The sequence below is a fragment of the Mastigoproctus giganteus genome, chromosome 1 (genome assembly GCF_048544385.1).
Source record: "Mastigoproctus giganteus isolate SK-2022 chromosome 1, ASM4854438v1, whole genome shotgun sequence".
NCBI lineage: Eukaryota > Metazoa > Arthropoda > Arachnida > Uropygi > Thelyphonidae > Mastigoproctus > Mastigoproctus giganteus.
Window position 1 is genome coordinate 26,065,964 of NC_143575.1, and position 20,086 is coordinate 26,086,049.

At 38.7% G+C, this 20,086-nt stretch overlaps 1 protein-coding gene across 1 annotated transcript in view; it reads right to left on the bottom strand.

Moving 5' to 3' along the window:
• The window catches only part of LOC150090656 (succinyl-CoA:acetate/propanoyl-CoA:succinate CoA transferase), a 126,046-nt gene that overhangs the window by 26,116 nt on the left and 79,844 nt on the right, over positions 1-20,086 (bottom strand). The window contains exon 5 of the mRNA XM_090372041.1: positions 18,306-18,521. Coding sequence (XP_090228167.1) covers positions 18,306-18,521 — 216 coding nt within the window. The remainder of the gene's footprint in view (positions 1-18,305; positions 18,522-20,086) is intronic.

A 20,086-nucleotide genomic window follows, 5' to 3' on the forward strand; every position in this document is an offset into this window, starting at 1 on the left:
TGTAAGCTTATATTCAGCATCAGCAAAAGAAAAAACAAAAAATTCCCACATCACCTGTCCATCCCCTCTAATAATTTGTCTAGCTTTTCCTTAAATTTATTCAAACTTCTAAACACCAGTGAAGCTTGTTCCAATTATCAACTACCCACTGACCGAAAACAAATTCTCACACATCTATCCTGCAACCATCCTTCCAAAATTTAAATTTATGTCCCCTCATATGTTTAAGCAAAAGTAAGAATGCATTGAATGCATCAACGTTGAATTTAATCAATCCATTCAAAGACTTAACACCTCAATCAGATCTCACAGGTACCTAGTCTGCAAATTTCACTCCAGACAGTGCAATTTGCAGAAGCCTTTCTTGGTAAGAACACCCTTTTGTTTCCTTCAACACTAATCTTGTTCCTCTTCACTCATTATTCCAACCAATCCACATCCTTCCTAAACTGAGGCTTGCAGACATGTATGCAGTACTCAAGATGTATCCTAACCATTGCCTTATACAATGGGATAATCACCTGCTTATCTTTGCTGGCAAAATTCCTATACATATCACTGACAAAATCCCATAGGCTGTCATAACAGCCCATACACACCCTAAGAGAACAGTTTGCCTACACAATTACCACTAGGTCTTTTTCATTCTCCACAATCATCAGTGTAGTACTACACAGTCGGTATATTATTCTGGGATTACTGCAACACATATGCAGTATCTTGCATTTGTCAATATTTACATTTCAACTGACATCTCTCAGCCCATCTGTCTAATTACTGTCATTAACCACCCTGCCAACCTTTGTATCATCCATAAACTTAGACATTAAGCCTGATATGCCTTCATCAATTCATTAATAAATACTGTAAACAACAATGGTCCCAGCATTGAACCCTGGATACTTCAGTAATAGTATTAGTCTAAGAAGAGCAGAACCCATTGATAACCAATGTGGACTAATGTTATTACCAGAGTCCCCAGAGTCCGGTGCTGGGCCATTACTGTTTCCAGTATTCATTAATGAACTGATGAAGGCATATCAGGTTTAACATCCAAGTTTATAGATGACACAAATTTTGCAGACCTTCCTTTCCCCTAAATCTTTATGGAGAATGGTGAGCAGTTTGGTCCTTGAGGTTGTCATAGACATTCTCTCAGATATGCCAGACAAGCTGTTCTTGCTACCTGGGAGTCTAAAACGCTGATGGAACTGATATTCGGGTGACACTCAAGTCAAAGTGGACCCAATTTCGGCGAAGTCCGGACGGTCTATGACAGCCAAATCCTCTGCTTGCACCTTCACGATGGTGGGACTGTTAGTAATCCTGGGTATAACCTTCATGCACAAGTACATGGTGGGTGACCACCCAGGTGTGAACCAACGTAAGCAGGGGTCGAGGTGTGGCGTCCACACCACATGGAGGAACGCCGCCCCTCTATGTTACCAGGCAGTACTAGGTGGTAGATGACTCTCATCAACCGGTGAAATACCACCACTTTGCTTATTGGAGGCTTGAAGTGGTGGAACCCATGTTTAGTCTCTAGAGCTAAGTTCCGGCCAACCCTTCTCTATCTCTTCCATCATGCAGTATGATTGATGATTTTTGAGGTTATGATGAATGTCGTGGTGAGATCCAATATTCCTTACATTTCGAGGATACAGCTCTAAAACGGTGTTCGCAGGCCGGCTGCTAGTTAGTACACCGGACTGAACCTATTGTTAACTCTCTAGGAAGCTTCCGGATCAGCTAGTGTATAATCTTGCTACCTCTACTCTGCCAGATAGTGACTGGAGGGAGTCCGAGTAGTGTGTATGCGGGGAGCATTGTCGAGGCCACGTTATGTCAAGGATCTGGGTATATTCTTACCACATGTACGCCATATCCAAAAATTTCATTATTTCATACACAGCATGTCCCACCCACTTTTTCTTACTATTCAATACACCATGAATTGTCAAAATAATAGAGCAAGCTTATCTGCGAAAAGGTCTAAACCTCCCAAGGACTTCCTAATTCATTTCACAAATATACGTGGTCTCAATTCTAATCTCAACGATGTCCATTTCCACTTGCAGTCTTCCAAACCCCATGTACTTTTTCTGACTGAATCTCAGTTATCAGTTGATTCAACTACTGCTCATCTCAGATGTCCAAATTATTTGCTGTATGATTCCTTTTGCCTCAAAGGTGGTACTTGTGCATATGTCCATTCTGATATTCCCTGTCAGAGACGTGGCAATTTGGAATCTCCTCTCTTTGATCTTCTCTGGCTTAAAATCTCTCTACCTCATTGTGTAAAATTCATCTGGTGTCTCTACCGTTCTCCCAACTCCACTAATCACTTGGAGCTCTTTGACTTCCTCTCTTTGCAACTTGACTTTCTCCAGTCCAACTTTCCTAACAGTGAGGTAATTTTCCTTGGTGATTTTAACGTTCACAACTCCAGCTGGCTTCCGTTTTCTAGTCACACCGACCCAGCAGGTCGAGATGCTGAGGCTTTTGCAATTACTAATGACCTAGCACAGATTGTTCATTTACCTACAAGAATACCGGACAATCCTAATCATACAGCCAATACGCTTGATCTTTTTCTCACAAACAACCCTTCTAAGTACAAGGTTGAAGTGAGAGGTCCTTTAGGCACTTCAGATCACAACTTGGTGATTGCCTCTTCTCCAATGGAACCTTTATCTCATGGCTATTCCCAACCTCGTATTGTTTGGCATTACAAGAATGCAAAATGGGATGACCTGCGAGACTTCTTTTCCTTGGTCTGATTACTGTTTCAAAACTTCTGATGTCAGCGTTTGCTCAGATCGTGTCAGTGAAATTATTCTTGCAGGAATGGAATCCTTTATCCCACACTCCACTTTAAAATCTCGTCCTCTATCTAAACCTTGGTTTTCCAATAAATGTGCTAAGGCTGTCCAAGAGAAGAACGTTGCATATCGTAATTGGCTTGTTTCTAATTCTTCAGTTTCATTTTCTGCCTACACCAAAGCTCGCAACAATTGTAAAGCAGTTATTAATCAGTCCAAACTAGAGTTTGAACAGGCTAATAGTAGAAAACTTGCTTCTTGCCCCAATGGTAGCCGAGCATTCTGATCTTTTGCCAAAGCTATTGGCTGCAACTTTTGCCCATCTCTGCTCCCACCTCTGTCGAAACCAGATGGTTCTGCTGTCACTTCAGCCAAGGATAAAGTGGACCTGCTGGCATCCCATTTTTCTTCCAACTCATGTATTAATGATCTTGGGAAAACACCTCCCACCATTCCCAACACGCTCCATTCAATGCCTCCTGTGGTCTTCCGTCAAAAGGATATCACAAGGATTTTGATGAATCTTGATGCTAAGAAAGCTCCAGGTCCTGATGGTATTTCTCCACTTGTTCTCAAAACCTGTGCTCCTGAACTTACTCCTATTCTTTGCCGCCTTTTTTCACTTTCTTATTCCAAAGGTGTTTTTCCTTCTGCTTGGAAATTTGCTCATATCCAGCCAGTTCCTAAAAAGGGTGACAAATCCCTCCCATCCAATTATCGTCCCATTGCAATTACTTCTACTCTTTCTAAAGTAATGGAGAAATCAATTAACCGCCAACTCTTAAACTACTTAGAAACCGTCCGTCTGATCAACGATCGCCAGTATGGATTCCGTCAGTGTCGATCTACTGGTGATATTCTGGCTTATGTTACCCATTTATGGACTAATTCAATGGAAAGGTTCGGTGAAACACAAGTAGTTGCTCTTGACATCTCAAAGGCTTTTGATCGTGTTTGGCATAAAGGTCTTCTAAACAAGCTTCCATCTTATGGTTTGCCAACTGTTTTTAGTAATTGGTTATCCAGTTTTCTCTCTAATCGCTCACTGAGGGTGATGGTAGATGGCTCTCTGTCTTCTAACTTCTCCACTAATGCCGGTGTCCCCCAAGGTTCAGTTCTTTCCCCCACTCTTTCCCTCTTGTATATCAATGACCTTCTTCAATTGACTGGGAATCCTATCCATAGTTTTGCCGATGATAGCACATTGCATTCAACTTTCCATTTTGAGAAACCTTGTCCAGCTCAATCAGCTTCAAGTTCTCGAAAATCTGCTGCCAATTCCTTAAATGCCGATCTTCAGGTAATTCTCCAGTGGGGCAAAGACAACTTAGTTGATTTCAACCCTTCTAAAACTCAATCTTGTCTTATATCTCGCAAAAAGGATTCTTCTGCTCCTATGCTTATCTTTAGTGACACTCCGATTTCTAGGCAAAATGATATATCTCTTTTGGGGATTACCCTGACTTCTAATCTCTCTTGGCACAAGCACATTACAAATATTGCTTCCTCTGCATCTAAAAAACTTGGTTTTCTCTTTCGCTCTCGGCGTTACTTTTCTCCCAAACAGCTGCTCACTCTGTATAAATCGCAAATCCGCCCTGCCATGGAATATTGTTCCCACATCTGGGGTGGTGCCCCCAAAACCTCTCTCAGGCTTCTTGATTCCATTCAGAAGAGGGCAGTTAGGTTAATTAATGATTCATCTCTAACATAACAGAGTCTCTCCACTCGCTTTCTCATAGACGCACTGTTTCTGCTGCATGCCTCTTCTACAGATACTTCCATGGGCACTGTTCTTCTGAATTGGCTTCTATAATTCCCTCTCTCTCTTTCAAAACAGTCCGAACACGTGCCGCCACCAGCCAACATCCATTTACTGTCCAACTTCAAACCCACAGAACCAACTTTTCATCTTCCTCATTTATTCATTCAACTGCTGTTTTCTGGAACAACCTTCCTTCATACGTATTTCCTGAAAATTACAATCTACAGAAGTTCAAGTCCAATATCAACAAATATCTTCTTTCGTCTTCTCAACCTCCAACCCAAGCACGGTACTAAGTACTATAGGTTATGATACCTCTCGTGTTTGGGGTTCTCATAAAAAAAAAAAAAAAAAAAAGAAGTATCTAAGAGTGTCATCATGTGAAGACTTCATTCAGAATTGTCAAGACAATCTAATTTCCTTGACTGTACTGCCAGTGAATATGAGCAATGGGTGTTTAAGTACAACCTAGAAATGAAGTGTCAGAGTATGCAGTGGACTTCAAGATCATTACCAAGGCCCAAAAAGCTTGATTTATATAGGTCCAAGATCAAGATGATATTGATCATGTTTTTTGATACGGTGTGATTCACAAGGAATTTGTACCCGAAATGGAGAGTCAATGCTGTGTTCTATGTACAGGTGCTTCAAAGAGACTGTTGAAGTGCATTTCTTGGGCGAGGCCACAATTTCGTGAGAAAGGCAGCTGGTGCTTGTTGAATGACAAAGCCCCCTGCGCATTCTGCGCTTGTTGTGAAGACAATTCTGATGAAACATGGCATTGTACTGGTTGCCCATCTCTGTACTTGTTTCAGCAGATCTACATCCTCCCTAAAATGAGGCCCCCAGATTTGTATACAGTACTCAAGATGTAACCTAATAATGGCCTTAAACAAAGTGATAATTACCCGGGATAAGTTCTGATACTATAGCAAATTACCTAGATCTTCATATAGAAATATTCCATAATAATATAGATGTAAACGTATATAATAAAAGAGACGCATTTAATTTCAATGTAGTCGGCCTTACAAACTGGAGATCTAATATATCAAAATCAGTGCATGCTAATATCATTTTATCCTAATGCCTGAGGATGCTTCTATTTGCAATAAAAACAACCTGTTCAGAAAACATAATAGCATTGTACAATAAGTTAATAAATAATAATTACCCTATCGCTTACCTGAAATAACACTTCAGGAAGGCGATAAATATAATTAATTTCAAAAATTTATTTTCTGAACCCATTGCTTCAATATAATTACCATAATTATGGATTTAGAGCCATGTATATTATGTACATAGGATACACTTTGCTTTCTTGGTGTTGGTGTCTTACGGCATAGAAAACTTGTACCCACCGGCCTGCAAATTATAGTGTATCATTTATTTTATTTTATTTTATCTTATAATTACACTGTATATACTTAAGTTCACGCTAAGGTGACATGCAAATTCAGCTCAGGGTCCTACTATAGGAACGGGTTTGCGATCCCGGGCATACCCGAGCTACAACTTATATCTTGTATTGTCTTTAAGCTGTCCTACTCTCTTTCTTCTCATTTCTCCAAAATTATTAGGGTAATCTGAGGATGTAGGAGAAACTATTTCTTATTTGTACTACTATATTTTTGCCTTTATGGAGTTCAGGTTCTATTATTCCTACTCTATTAGTTTTTATTCTTCTTACTATCTGCATGTTTCTCTTTGTGTTAACTTAACTTTTAATTAATTAATTATTTATTTTTACCATATCCATCACATAGGGGTCACCACATATATATTGACTTCACTAGAGGGATTGTTATTTCACGACGACAATTGTTGTTACTACATTATGTCCTGGATACGGTAGATATGCCTTATACTTTATATTTATTCTTATTTTAATTATTAAATTACGTTCTCTGTTGGGTCAATGATGTTCAATATATACTTACATTTATAATATCTTCCTTTTGATTCTTAAATTTTTAACTACCTTTAATTGGTTTAGATTCAAATTACTTAATCTCTTGATTTTTTTATATTTTATATATCTTAGCAGATATTGATCATTACAGAAACAGAGAACTTCTTGTCATTTTTTGCCTTCAATCTGCACCCAGTTGGCCCCAGTTGAAGTCATCTAGATTGTGGGTAGACAACGATAAGTTTTATGTATATATATTTTTTTTATATCCCTTGCGTTTCTTTAAATCCTGCTTGGTATTGTCTGCTTGAATTACCTTCTATATTATTATCTTCAATATTATACAAAATATTTTATACACATTATGGTTGTAATGCATAATTGCTCTAGCAACTGCATTGACCCATAAGTATTAGTTACAGCTTGTTACAATTTATTAACTTTCTTTCCATATTACTCATATAAATATATATTTATTTATTTATATAAATTCTAGTGTAAGAATTTATATAAATTAAATTTTGTTGAATGATATTTCAATCCCTCCTAAATATACTGAAAATATATTTGGAAGAGACTGTAAGTGATAGCATAACATGACCACATAAGATCACATTATAGAGAAAATACAAGAACTTCACTGTATTAAGTAGCCAATATGGTTGAAAATATTGCCGGTCCCTAAATTAACCCTTATATGATTTCCCAACTTTTAAGATAAGTCTAGGAATTAATGTCTATCCCATTAAACTCTGGTTGCTCGCTCTGATGGATGTTATATATGTATCTGATATATATACAAGGGGGTACAAAAAGTTTGTACCCCCTTTACAGTGCTTTACAAAAAGTTTGTACCATGACCTAGATAAAACATCAGTAGGAAGATTCCGTTTTTAATATAAGTTGTCTACATATTCGATAACTAACACGTGAAATTTCATTCCCATAGGTAATCATACACCAGAGGTGGAGCCCGGAATCTGAGGAAGGATGCTATGGTTGACAAAGTGATTAAGTTCCTGCTTTTGTTTGTTTGTTATTTGGTTTTTAGGAGCATTAGCAACTAAGGCCATATTGCTCCGGGATATGCGGTGGTCATTCCCTGACCTTTCCGCATCCTCCGTATTTGGTGGTGACGGGCTCGAACCCCAGTCTAATCAAGAAGTCTAATCAATCACTGCTGTTCCTTCCCACCTGGCTATGGAGGCGCCGTTCCTGCTTTTACAGGGCAAGAAAGCTCGAGAAATTGACGAAGAAATGAAAGCTGTGTATGAGACACAACTATGACACTGTAAAAAAGCGGAAATGGGAGTTCCAGTGAGGTCATAGAAGTGTCTTTGACAAGCCAAGGGAGGGAAGGCCATCAACATCCACAGACAGTGAGATGGTTGCAAAGGTTGAGCAGCTGGTGCTGAGGGCCAGATGTGTGACAATTCATTTCATCACAAATGCAGTGGGAATTAGTTATGAGTCTGCCCACAGCATTTTACATAACCATCTGCACATGTCTAAGGTCTCTGCATGATAGGTTCCAAGGTTGCTGATGCCTTTGAACTACTGCAGCACCCATCCTATTCTCCTGACGCACCATCAGACTTCTCCTTGTTTCGGGAAATGAAGAAACCAGTGCATAGACACCGCTTTGATTCGTCCCAGGAAGTCATCAATGAAGTGGAATCGTGGTTTCAGGCAAAAAGTGCAGACTTCTATGTTCAAGGCATTAAACAACTGATCCATAGATGGGAGAAATGTGTTACTATACATGGAGAATACATAGAAAAAGATTAAAGTTCCTGTGAAGTTTCACCTTTCTAGGGCTATTATTTCTAGGTAAGGGTATGAACTTTTTGATACCCCCTGATATGTGTGTGTGCTTCATACACTAGAATTATATAAATTCTAGTGTATGAATTTATATAAATTAAACTTTGTTCAATCCCTCCTAAATATACTGAAAATATATTTGGAAGAGACTAAGAGAAAGCATAAAAAAAAAAAACACTATTAACAAGAACTAACATTAAGTGCAAAGAACAAACACACTTTGTCAAGATGTTCTTTAATCAATAAATTCTAAAAATAAATAAATAAAATTATTTTTTTATTTACAATAGAAGATCACTTATTTATTTATATCCTTGTGCAAGAATTTATACAAATTAAACTTTGCTGAATGATATTTCAGTCCCTTCTAAATATATTGAAAATATACTTGGGACTGGAAGAGACAGCGCAACAACAACATACTCTGTTAACAACAGGGAACTAACATTAAGTGCACAGAACAGATACATTTTGCCAAGACACATTCTTTAATTAATAAATTCTAAAAGGAAATAAATATAAAAAAAATAGCTACATATCGAAGTTTATAATACTCTTAACAATTTCAGGTAATCAGGTAATTCTGCTCTCAACGTTTAAAGGTTGTAATCTCAACAATCTCCAAATTTTTTTGGCACTATCCATACTCTGGATATTCCTGAAGAATAAAAATATACTTCATGTTTGAAGAATATTAACCATTCTTCAGCTATCATTCAAGATACTATAAGTAGTGTAAAATGTGTGAATATTTCATTAGTACTTTTGGATCCACAACTGCGAGCAGCAGCCTAGAAGGCAAGGTGCTGGGGGAATTCAAGGACTGCTGGGAGTCATCAAGGAACATGTAAATACATGGGCTGTGTTAGGGTAACTAAGAGTAAGAACAAGTATACTTGCATGTACACCAATGCTAGGAGCATAGAAAATAAATTTGATGAATTTGAAGTGCTAGTCAAGATATCAAATGAGGACACTGTTGGGATATCAGAGATGTAGTGTAACTCAGATAAAATGGATGCAGAATTTGAGTATGGGGAGTGCAATGTGTACAAATGTCAAATGTGTCTTAGTGTTCTGGTTGCAGAATCCAGGATTCCCCCCATTCGCCACTGAAATCTCTGTTCTGGCACAAGTCGTGTGTAGCTGTTGTTATTTGGTTTTTAGGAGCATTAGCAACTAAGGCCATATTGCTCCGGGATATGCGGTGGTCATTCCCTGACCTTTCCGCATCCTCCATATTTGGTGGTCATGAGCTCTAACCCCGGTCTAATCAAGAAGCGTGTGCTACGCACTGCTGCTCCTGCCCACCTGGCTACGGAGGGACCTGTGTAGTTGTAGTGTAGGGCGTGAACATGTATTGTATTGTTGTAGGCCAGCCATACTGGTGTTTTGCTGCCAAGGGGCGACAAAGACCAGGCCGATTGCTCCGACTCCCATCCTTACCCACGTGGAGGTATACATGGGTTTTGTCTAGGCACTGGGCCTTTCCAGAACAAATTACAGAAAGATCACAAGGAAAATAGCAAGGTAACAGTGGGAGAAGTATGGAAGAGGGTGATTGGAGGGGGGATAAGGACAGAACAGCAGGGGATGCAAGTCAGAGGCATCCACTAGGAACTAAGGAGATTGGACAGTGGTATCCAATCCATCCTCAGGAGGGGATCAATCACACCCTGCAAGGTGCAGTCAACAAATGGTTCTCATCCAGCAGAGTGCTGGATCCACAATCCCATCCCTTCAAAGGCGTCAGCAGTCACGTCTGGTGAGAGTCACTGTTAGGTAAATGGTCTTGTCCAGTGGTTGAGTCAGTATTGGTGTGCTATGCCTTTATGCCACAGCATCAAGTCAAAGGCATAGCAGAATGAATCCTAATCAGGTGAGCCCATCTTCCAAAGACTCTGTTGGAAAATAGAGAGAGAGCCAGTTAGTTTTCCTTAGTTGCAATCAGAAAAACAGTAAAGACTTCTTTACTTAAGAAACACTAGAAGGAAGGGGATTAATCAAATTGGTCCACTTGATATCGATGGTTGTTCAGCTGTTGATGATCCTGCATCTACATTCACACATGAGGAAGTCTTTAGGGAAGTGGATCCAGACATTTATCAAACTCTAACAGGAAACTAAATGATTTTGTAATAACCAAGAAGAAAATGGAAAAGAAATTGTTGCAGTTAAACATAAGTAAGGCACCTGTAGTGGATGGGATCAATCCAATTATATTAAGGGAGACGAAGGAAGTAAACAAACCCTTAGTCATAATTATGAGAGCATCCTTGGATTCAGGGGAGATTCCCGTGGACTGCAGATGTGTGAATGTATCCCCAGTTCACAAAGGGGCTTTGGGAGTCAAAGGATGACACAAATAATTATAGACCTGTTAGTTTCACTTCTATTCCGGGGAAAATAATGGAGTCACTGGTTAAAGAAGCATTGCAGGATCATCTAGACAAAACTGCATTTATACATCAGACAAAGCATGGGTTTGTTAAGGGGGAACCTTGTCTGACTAATTTGAATGGATATTATTATGTGGTCACAAAGGAAGTGGAAGTAAAAAAATAATTTTGATATCGTATACTTGGATTTCGGGAAAGCTTTTGATAGTTCACACAAAAGATTGCTGTACAAATTGGAGCAGTGTGGCATTAAGAGCAAGTTGCTGCTGTGAATAAAGAGATGGCTGGGTGGGAGAAGTCAGAGTGGTAATCAGTGGACACTGCTCTTCGTGGATTAGGATTAATGTTATTAGTCGAGTACCCCAGGGTTCGGGGTTGGATCGATTCTTGTTTTCTATATTTATCAATGATACCGATGAAGGCACATCAGGCTTAATATTAAAGTTTGCTGATGATACAAAAGTTGGCAGGATGGTTTGAGACATTAATGATGGTATGCTACTGCAACACGATCTCGAAAATTTAGGCAGATGGGCTGAGAAATTGCAACTGAAGTTTAACATTGACAAATGCAAAGTAATGCATATGGGTAGCAGTAACCCCAGAGTAATGTACCAACTGTATGGTACTACACTTAGAGTAGTGGAAAATGAAAAAGACTTGGTGGCAATTGTGCAGTCAGATATGAAGTTTTTCTCAGCAGTGCAGACAGGCTGTCAGAGCAGCTCATGGGTCTTGTCAATGATATACAGATATTTTGCTAGCAGGGATAAGGAGATGATTGTTCCTTTGTATAAGGCAATGGTCGCACCTTCAGTACTACACACAGTACTGCCTACACTAAAATGAGGTCTGGAGGCCTCATTTTAGGAAATATGTAGAGCTGCTGGAACAAGTACAGAGAAGGGCAACAAGATTGGTGAAGGGAATAAAGGGTTGCCTTACCAAGAAAGGCTTAAGTTCTGCAAATTGTAGTATCTGAAGACTAGGCACCTGTGAGGTGATCTGACTGAGGGGTATAAGGATTGAACAGATTAGCATTAGTAGAAGCATATGATGCAAGAAAGAAAGCTTATGCAGAAAAATCAAATCAAAAAAAAAAAAAAAAAACCCTCCCATTTCATCACTCCATTCTTTCCAAATGCCTGTCCAGCTCAGCCTTAAATTTATTTGGACTATTAGCTTCCACAACAAAAGATGGAAGCCTGGTCACCAATTAACTACCCACTGGCTAAAGGCAAATTTACACATATCTATTCTACAACTATCTTTGCTCAATTTGAAACTGTGCCCCCTCAGGTTCTTAGTCTGAGCAAGAGGAAGAATCCCATTAGCGTTCAGCTTGCTCAACCCATTCAAGGTTTTATAAAACTCAATCAGATTGAGGTGTATAAAGCCCTTCAAAGGCTTTATACACCTCCAGACCTGTACACAGTACTCTAGGTGTGGCCTGGCCATTGCCTAGTATAATGGGATAATCACCTCCCTGTCCCTGCTAGCAAAATTCCTATATATCATTGACAAGACTCCATGACCTGCCCTGCTCAGCAAACTTCATATTTGACTGCACAATTACCCCTAGGTCTTTTTCACTTTCTACTTCCATGAGTGTAGTACCACACAGTTGGTATGTTTCTCTTCAGTTATTGCTACCCATATGTAGTACTTTGCATTTGTCAATGTTAAACTCCAGTTGCCACTTCTCAGCCCATTTTCCCAACTTATCTAGATCCAATTAGAGTAGCAAACTATCTTTACTGTTGTTAACAATCCTGCCAACCTCTGTATCATCTGCAAACTTGGACATTAAACCTGATATACCTTCATCAATATCATTGATAAATATACAAAACAACAATGGGCCAACACTGAACCCTGGAGAACTCCACCAATAACATTTGTTCACGAAGAGCAGTCCACTGATTACCACTCTCTGTCGTCTCCCACTAAACCATCCCTTTATCCATTGTAGCAACTTACCCTTAATGCCATACATCTCAAATTTGTACAGCAGTCTCCCATGTGCAACAGTATCAAAAGCTTTCCTGAAATCCAAGTATATATCATCAAAATTATTTTTGGCATTCAGTTCCTTTGTGAGCACATCATAATATCCAATCAAATTGGTCAGACAAGATCTCCCTTTAACAAACCCATCCTGTGTCTTAACTATTACTGCAGTCTTGTCTAGATGATCCTGCAATTCTTCTTTAACCAGTGATTCCATTATTTTCCCCTGAACACAAGTTAAACTAACAGGTCTGTAGTTAACTTGTATCACCCTTTGTGAATTGGTTAAAGATTTGCACACCTCCAGTCCATGGGGACCCCCCGAGCCCAAGGAGGCTCTCATAATTATGGCTAAGGGTTTGCTTACATCCTTTGCTACCTCCTGTAATATAATGGGATAGATCCCATCCACCCCAGGTGCCTTTTTTATGTTTAACTTCAACAATTTGTCCTCCACTTTGCTCTCAGTTATTACAAAATCACTTAGCTCCCTGTTAGAGTTTGATAAACTTCTGGCACTTCCCTCATTGAATAACTTCTCTTGTGTGAATGTAGATGCTGCAAAATACTCATTCAGTTTATAAGCTACCTGAGCATGATCATCAATAGTCAACCCAACTATGTTAAGTGGTCCAATCTGATTCATCCCTTTCCTTCTAGAGTTTACATAAGTAAAGAACTCTTTGCTGTTTTTCTTTGCATCCTTTGCCAAAGATTTCTCATAATCTGCCTTCGCCTGCCTAACCTCCTTTGTGACTTGATTACAGAGTAGTTTATACCTGCCATAGGCTTCAGTGTCACCTGATGCTTTATATACATCCCATACATTTTTATTCTCTGCCATGAGCCTAATTAATTCATCTGACATCCATTTAGGCATAAACCTTGAACAGTCTTTCTTAGTTGGAATGAAAAGCCTAGTAGCCTCCAAAATTAAGTCCCTGAAGGCTTCCCATTTAGAATTCAACACTGGTAACATCATCAGTTGATCCTACTGTACAGAATTTAAAAACTGTCTAAGACCTCTGCAGTCAGCTTTACGAAAGCAAAAGCCCTTCCCTTTAACCTTGATGGTAGTTACATCTTTAAGTAATAACGACTGAGTAAGCTCAGTGCTGATGGGATGGATTCTTCCTCTTGCTGAGACTAAATCCACCCATCCTATCTCTTCGAACATGCAGTATGACTGATGACTTTTGAGGTTATGATGAACATCATGGCAAGATTCAATCTTCCTTACATTTCGAGGGTACAGCTCTAAAATGGTGTTCACAGGCCGCTAATTAGTACACCGGAACGAACCTATTGGTAACTTTTTAGGAGGCTTCCGGATCAGCTAGTGTATAATCTTGCTACCTCTACTCTGCCAGATAGTGACTGGAGGGAGTCAGAGTAGTGTGTATGTGGGGGGGGGGGGGGGTCGAGGCACATTATGTCAAAGATCTGGGTACATTCTTACCATGTGTACCTCATATCCAAAAATTTCATTACTTCACACAGAATATCCCCCCCCCCATTTTTTTCTTACTATTGAATATACCATGAATTACGAATTGTGAAACTAATAGAGTAAGCTTATCTGCGAAAAGATCTAATACTTCCAAACACTTGTTCATTTCACAAATATACATGGTCTCAATTCTAATCTGAACAATAATCATTTCCACTTGCAGTCTACCCAAACCCCATCTACTTTTTCTGACAGAATCTCAGTCATCGGTTGATTCAACTATGGCTCATCTCAGTTGCCCAAATTATTTGCTATACGATACCTTTCACCACAAACGTGGTACTTGTGCATATGTCCGTTCCGATATTCCCTGTCAGAGACTTAGTAATTTGGAATCTTCTCTTTTCGATCATCTCTGGCTTAAAATCTCTCTACCTCATTGTGTCAAATTCATCTGTTGTCTCTACCTTTCTCCCAACTCCACTAATCACTTGGAGCTCTTTGTTCCTCTCTTTACAACTTCACTTTCTCCAGTCCACCTTTCCTAATAGTCAGGTAATTTTCCTTGGTCATTTTAATGCTCACAACTCCAGCTGACTTCCGTCACACCAAACCAGCTGGTCGAGATGCCGAGGCTTTTGCAATTTCTAATGATCTTGCACACATCGTTCATTTACCTACAAGAATACCGGACAATCCCAACCATACAGCCAACAGACTTGATCTTTTTCTCATAAACAACCCTTCTAAGTACATGGTCGAAGTTAGTGGCCCTTTAGGTACATCAGATCATCTCTTCTCCAATGGAGCCTTTATCTCATGGCTATTCCCAACTTCATATTGTCTGGCATTACAAGAATGCTAAAAGGGACGACCTGCGAGATTTCTTTTCTTCTTTTCTTGGTCGGATTACTGTTTCAAAACTTCTGATGTCAACGTTTTCTCAGATCGTGTCAGAGAAATTATTCTTGCAGGAATGGAATCTTTTATTGCACACTCCACTTTAAAATATTGTCCTTTATCTAAACCTTGGTTTAGATAAGACTGTTCAAAAGAAGAACATTGCATATCGTAATTGGCTTGTTTCCAATTTTTAGTTTCATTTTCTGCCTACACCAAAGCTTGCAACAATTGTAAAGGATAATTAATCAGTCCAAACTAGATTTTGAACAGGCTAATAGTAGAAAACTTGCTTCTTGCCCCAATGGTAGCCGAGCATTCTGATCTTTTGCCAAAGCTATTGGCTGCAACTTTTGCCCATCTCTGCTCCCACCTCTGTCGAAACCAGATGGTTCTGCTGTCACTTCAGCCAAGGATAAAGTGGACCTGCTGGCATCCCATTTTTCTTCCAACTCATGTATTAATGATCTTGGAAAAACACCTCCCACCATTCCCAACACACTCCATTTAATGCCTCCTGTGATCTTCCGTTAAAAGGATGTCAGAAGGGTTTTGACGAATCTCGATGCTAAGAAAGCTCCAGGTCCTGATGGTATTTCTCCACTTGTTCTCAAAACCTGTGCTCCTGAACTTACTCCTGTTCTTTGCCACCTTTTTTCACTTTCTTATTCCAAAGGTGTTTTTCCTTCTGCTTAGGAATTTGCTCATATACATCCAGTTCCTAAATAGGAGTGACAAGTCCTCCCCATCCAATTATCGTCCCACTGAAATTACTTCTACTCTTTCTAAAGTAATGGAGAAATCAATTAACCGCCAACTCTTAAACTACCTAGAAACCTTCCATCTCATCAATGATTGCCAGTATGCATTCCGTCAGTGTCGATCCACTGGTGATGTTATGGCTTATGTTACCCATATATGGACAAATTCAATGGAAAAGTTTGGTGAAACATAAGCAGTTGCTCTTGATATCTCAAAGGCTTTCGATTGTGTTTGATATAAAGGTCTTCTAAACAAGCTTCCGTCTTATTGCCAACTGTTTTTTTGTAATTGGTTATCCAGTTTTCTCTCTGATCGCTCACTGGGGGGAATGGTAGATGGCTCTCTGTCTTCTAACTTCTCCACCAATGCTGGTGTTCCCCAAGGTTCAGTTCTTTCTCACACTCTTTTCCTCTTGTATATTAATGACCTTCTTCCATTGACTGGAAATCCTATCCATAATTTTGCCGATGATAGCACATTGCATTCCACTTTCCATTTTGAAAACCCTTGCCCTGCTCAATCAGCTTCAACTTCTCGAATATCGACTACCAATTCCTTAAATGTCGATCTCCAGGTAATTCTCCAGTGGGGCAAAGACAACTTAGTTGATTTCAATTCTTCTAAAACTCAGTCTTGTCTTATATCTCGCAAAAAGGATTCTTCTGCTCCTATGCTTATCTTTAGTGACACTCTGATTTCTAGCAAAATGATATATCTCTTTTGGGGGATTACCCTGACTTCTAATCTCTCTTGGCACAAGCACATTACAAATATTGCTTCCTCCGCATCTAAAAAACTTGGTTTTATCTTTCGCTCTCGGCGTTACTTTTCTTCCAAACAGCTGTTCACTCTGTACAAATCACAAATCTGCCCTACCAAGGAATATTGTTCGCACATCTGGGGCGGTGTCCCCAAAACCTCTCTCAGGCTTCTAGATTACATTCAGAAGAGGGCAGTTAGGTTAATTAATCACCCCTCTCTAACAGAGTCTCTCCACTCTCAGTCTCATAGATATACTGTTTCTGCTGCATGCCTTTTCTACAGATTCTTCCATGGGCACGGTCCTTCTGAATTGGCTTCTATAATTCTCGCTCTCTCTTTCAAAGCAATCCAAACACATGCTGCCACCAGCCAACATCCATTTACTGTCCAACTTCAAACTCACAAAACCAACTTTTCATCTTCCTTGTTTATTCATTGAACTGCCGTTTTCTGGAACAACCTTCCTTCACATGTATTTCCTGAAAATTAGTCTACAGAAGTTCAAGTCTAATGTCAACAAATACCTTCTTTCATCTTCTCAACCTCCAACCCAAGCACGGTACTAAGTACTATAGGTTCTAATACCTCCTGTGTGTTTGGTATTAGAAGAAAAAAAAAAAAAAAAAAAAAACACAAGGGATAAATTCAAATTGAGGAAGGGCAGTTGCAGAATAGATGTGTAGAAGTTTGTCTTTTGCCAGTGTGTGTGTGGGGGGGGGGGGGATTTGATTGCTGAAACAAACTACTGTAGGGAATGGATAGGTGAAATGGGAAGTGTTTTTTTTTTTTTTTTTTTGGCTGATGCTGTATAAGCTTGCTTTTTTGCATTATAATGCCACTACTAATGCTAATGGTGAAATTAAACTTGAACTGCCTTAACAATTTACGTTCATTGCTCACCTCTTGTCACCTGGATTGATAATTGTTGTTTTGCTTTAACTCTGTCATAACGCAAGGATGTCATAAAACTCCATGCATTACTTCTGATTATATGGTGCAAAACTATCAAATTTTCCCATTTTGTTGTTCCATAATTTTTCTCATCTTCCAGTTTTTTTTTATTATTTTCTATCTTTACTTTGTTTTTCCACCCGCTGTTCTAAATTTCTGCACGTTGCTATGTGTCTCCACATCAACACATTTAAATAACCCTTTAACTACTATGCTGCTTTGGTTCACCGAACTTATTGCCATATCACACGACATATTGCTGTCTGCCGTTTTCAGTACACTGTTTCTTCACATGCATCATCTTACTCTGTCTTGCCAAAAATATGTAGCAACTAAATTATTATCAAGTAAATATACATTCTCAAGGATCACAAAATGATTTCCCATACAGGAATATATTAAAGGTTAATATACTACGAAAGTATTACTATTTTCTTTCTAAGTCTACTTACAATATCATTTCTCTTCAGCTACTGTCACAGAACCAAAACAGACATTGTAAAGTTTCTGGAATATTCATGTTAATATGCTTAACATGGAAGATGTACATATCCCATAAAGTATTTCTACTAGATCACTAGTCTACAATATTACATCACTTCTGCATGAACAATATGAAGACTTCAATGTTATTGGTGATAAGCATCACATAGTAAAATGTAACCACAATTTCAAAAGTATCTTTTAAATTAACTTTAATTTAACAAATGTATTTTACAAACAGGAAGAGAAAGGCAATACCAACCTATAAATGGATTATTATCCATGAAGTCAAAAAGACGGCGGGTGCCTATGGTAAAACTTCCTACAATCTTTCCTGGTTGGATCTCCTTACAGCGATTATTTATACATCCTTGTTCGACTAATTCTACCACACCATCACTGAACATTTCAGAATGCACACCAAGGTCTTTATGGTTTTTCAAACTGGCTAAGACTGCATCTGGTATTGAACCAATGCCTGAAAAACAAAAAGCAAATTTATATGCAATAAATTATATATCATTACAGCTCATAATTCAGTTGAGAATTCTCCCTTCACTACAGTTAGTAGAGATCATATCAAATCAACCAAAAAGATATTTTTAGTCATTTAATTCTAGTTTATCAGATATTTTACAAACTACTTTTATACACAGTGGTGTCTGTTAGAACTTATGCTAAACTGAATGCATTTCATATATTAATGTATACTTTGCATGTCATGTGAAGTACACAGTTTTTTTATTTTTGCTGTATCTGCAGTGGTATCAAATGTATAAAAACAGAAGAATACATATTTTATATAGACTTATAAGCATGCAAATCTTCTATTCTGATGGTGCACACAGGACAGCTTTTTAATCATAATTTTTCATGAAAAACTCTTGCTATTTCTAACTGAGCTGCAAAATTTAAGACCAAAGAAAGCTGATCGCATAAGCAACTGCACAGTTCACTTGTGTGCATCATGTGACCTTGGTGGTTGGTCAAGTTTATGCCTGTGCAGGTTCGCCTACATAACAATGGTCATGACATGAAAGGAATAGCATGCTGCTCTCAAATTTTGTTTCTTTCTGAAGAAAATATCAGCTGAAGAATATGAAATATTAAGAGGCTTATGGTAAATGTACACTTGCATATAACATAGCTCTTCCATGTTTAAAGATGGACACGATTGAATCACAAAAATAATTGATGATCTTGGAGCTCCAACCACTTCTGTCATCACAGAAACCATAACCACTGCTTCTGTAATCGTAAGAGAAAATTGTTATATAACAGTAAGGCAACTAGCAAAGACATTGAGAATATCAGTAGAAAGCACCCACAGTATTTTTCATGACCACTTCCATATGACACAAGTTTGTACCCACTGGATTCCAAGACTACCCACATCTGAGCAACAACAAGTTCGCATGGAGGTTTGTTAGGAACTACAATGAATGGTTACTGAAGATTTCAGCTATGTTCATCTGTTTCAGAAATTCAAGAAATGGTTTACCAGCATGTTGTGCCATGTCATACGACTGTTACAGGAACTTACTGCAGAACTCTACTGCATGCTTTGTGGGATCACATTCATGCTCATACTGTCATCAAGTATTTAGTCAGCATTAATGTCAAATGTGTTCCTCATCTGCCCCACAGCACTGACCTTGCAACCTGCAATTTTCTTTTATATTTTCAAAGTCAAAGGAACTGTGAAGAAAACATTTCCAATCGTCAGTAAAAGTTGTAAAGCCATCAGAGGCAATTCTCAAATGCATGTCAAAAAATGGCTTACCCGTTTTTGAAGAATGACAAAAATGTTGGGGTAAGTGCATTTCATCAAATGGGGACTACTTTGAAAAGGATCATCAAAATATGGATGACTAATAAAGGTATATTGTGAAAAAAAATTTATGACCATTCTTTATTAAACAGTCTCCTCGTAAAATCAATGTACAGTAAACCCCCGCTTTTCGTGGTCGCTGATTTAATATAAAATGAAACCCAAAAAAAAAAAAAAGTGAATTTCAAGTGCCGTGAATATTTTCCGCCATA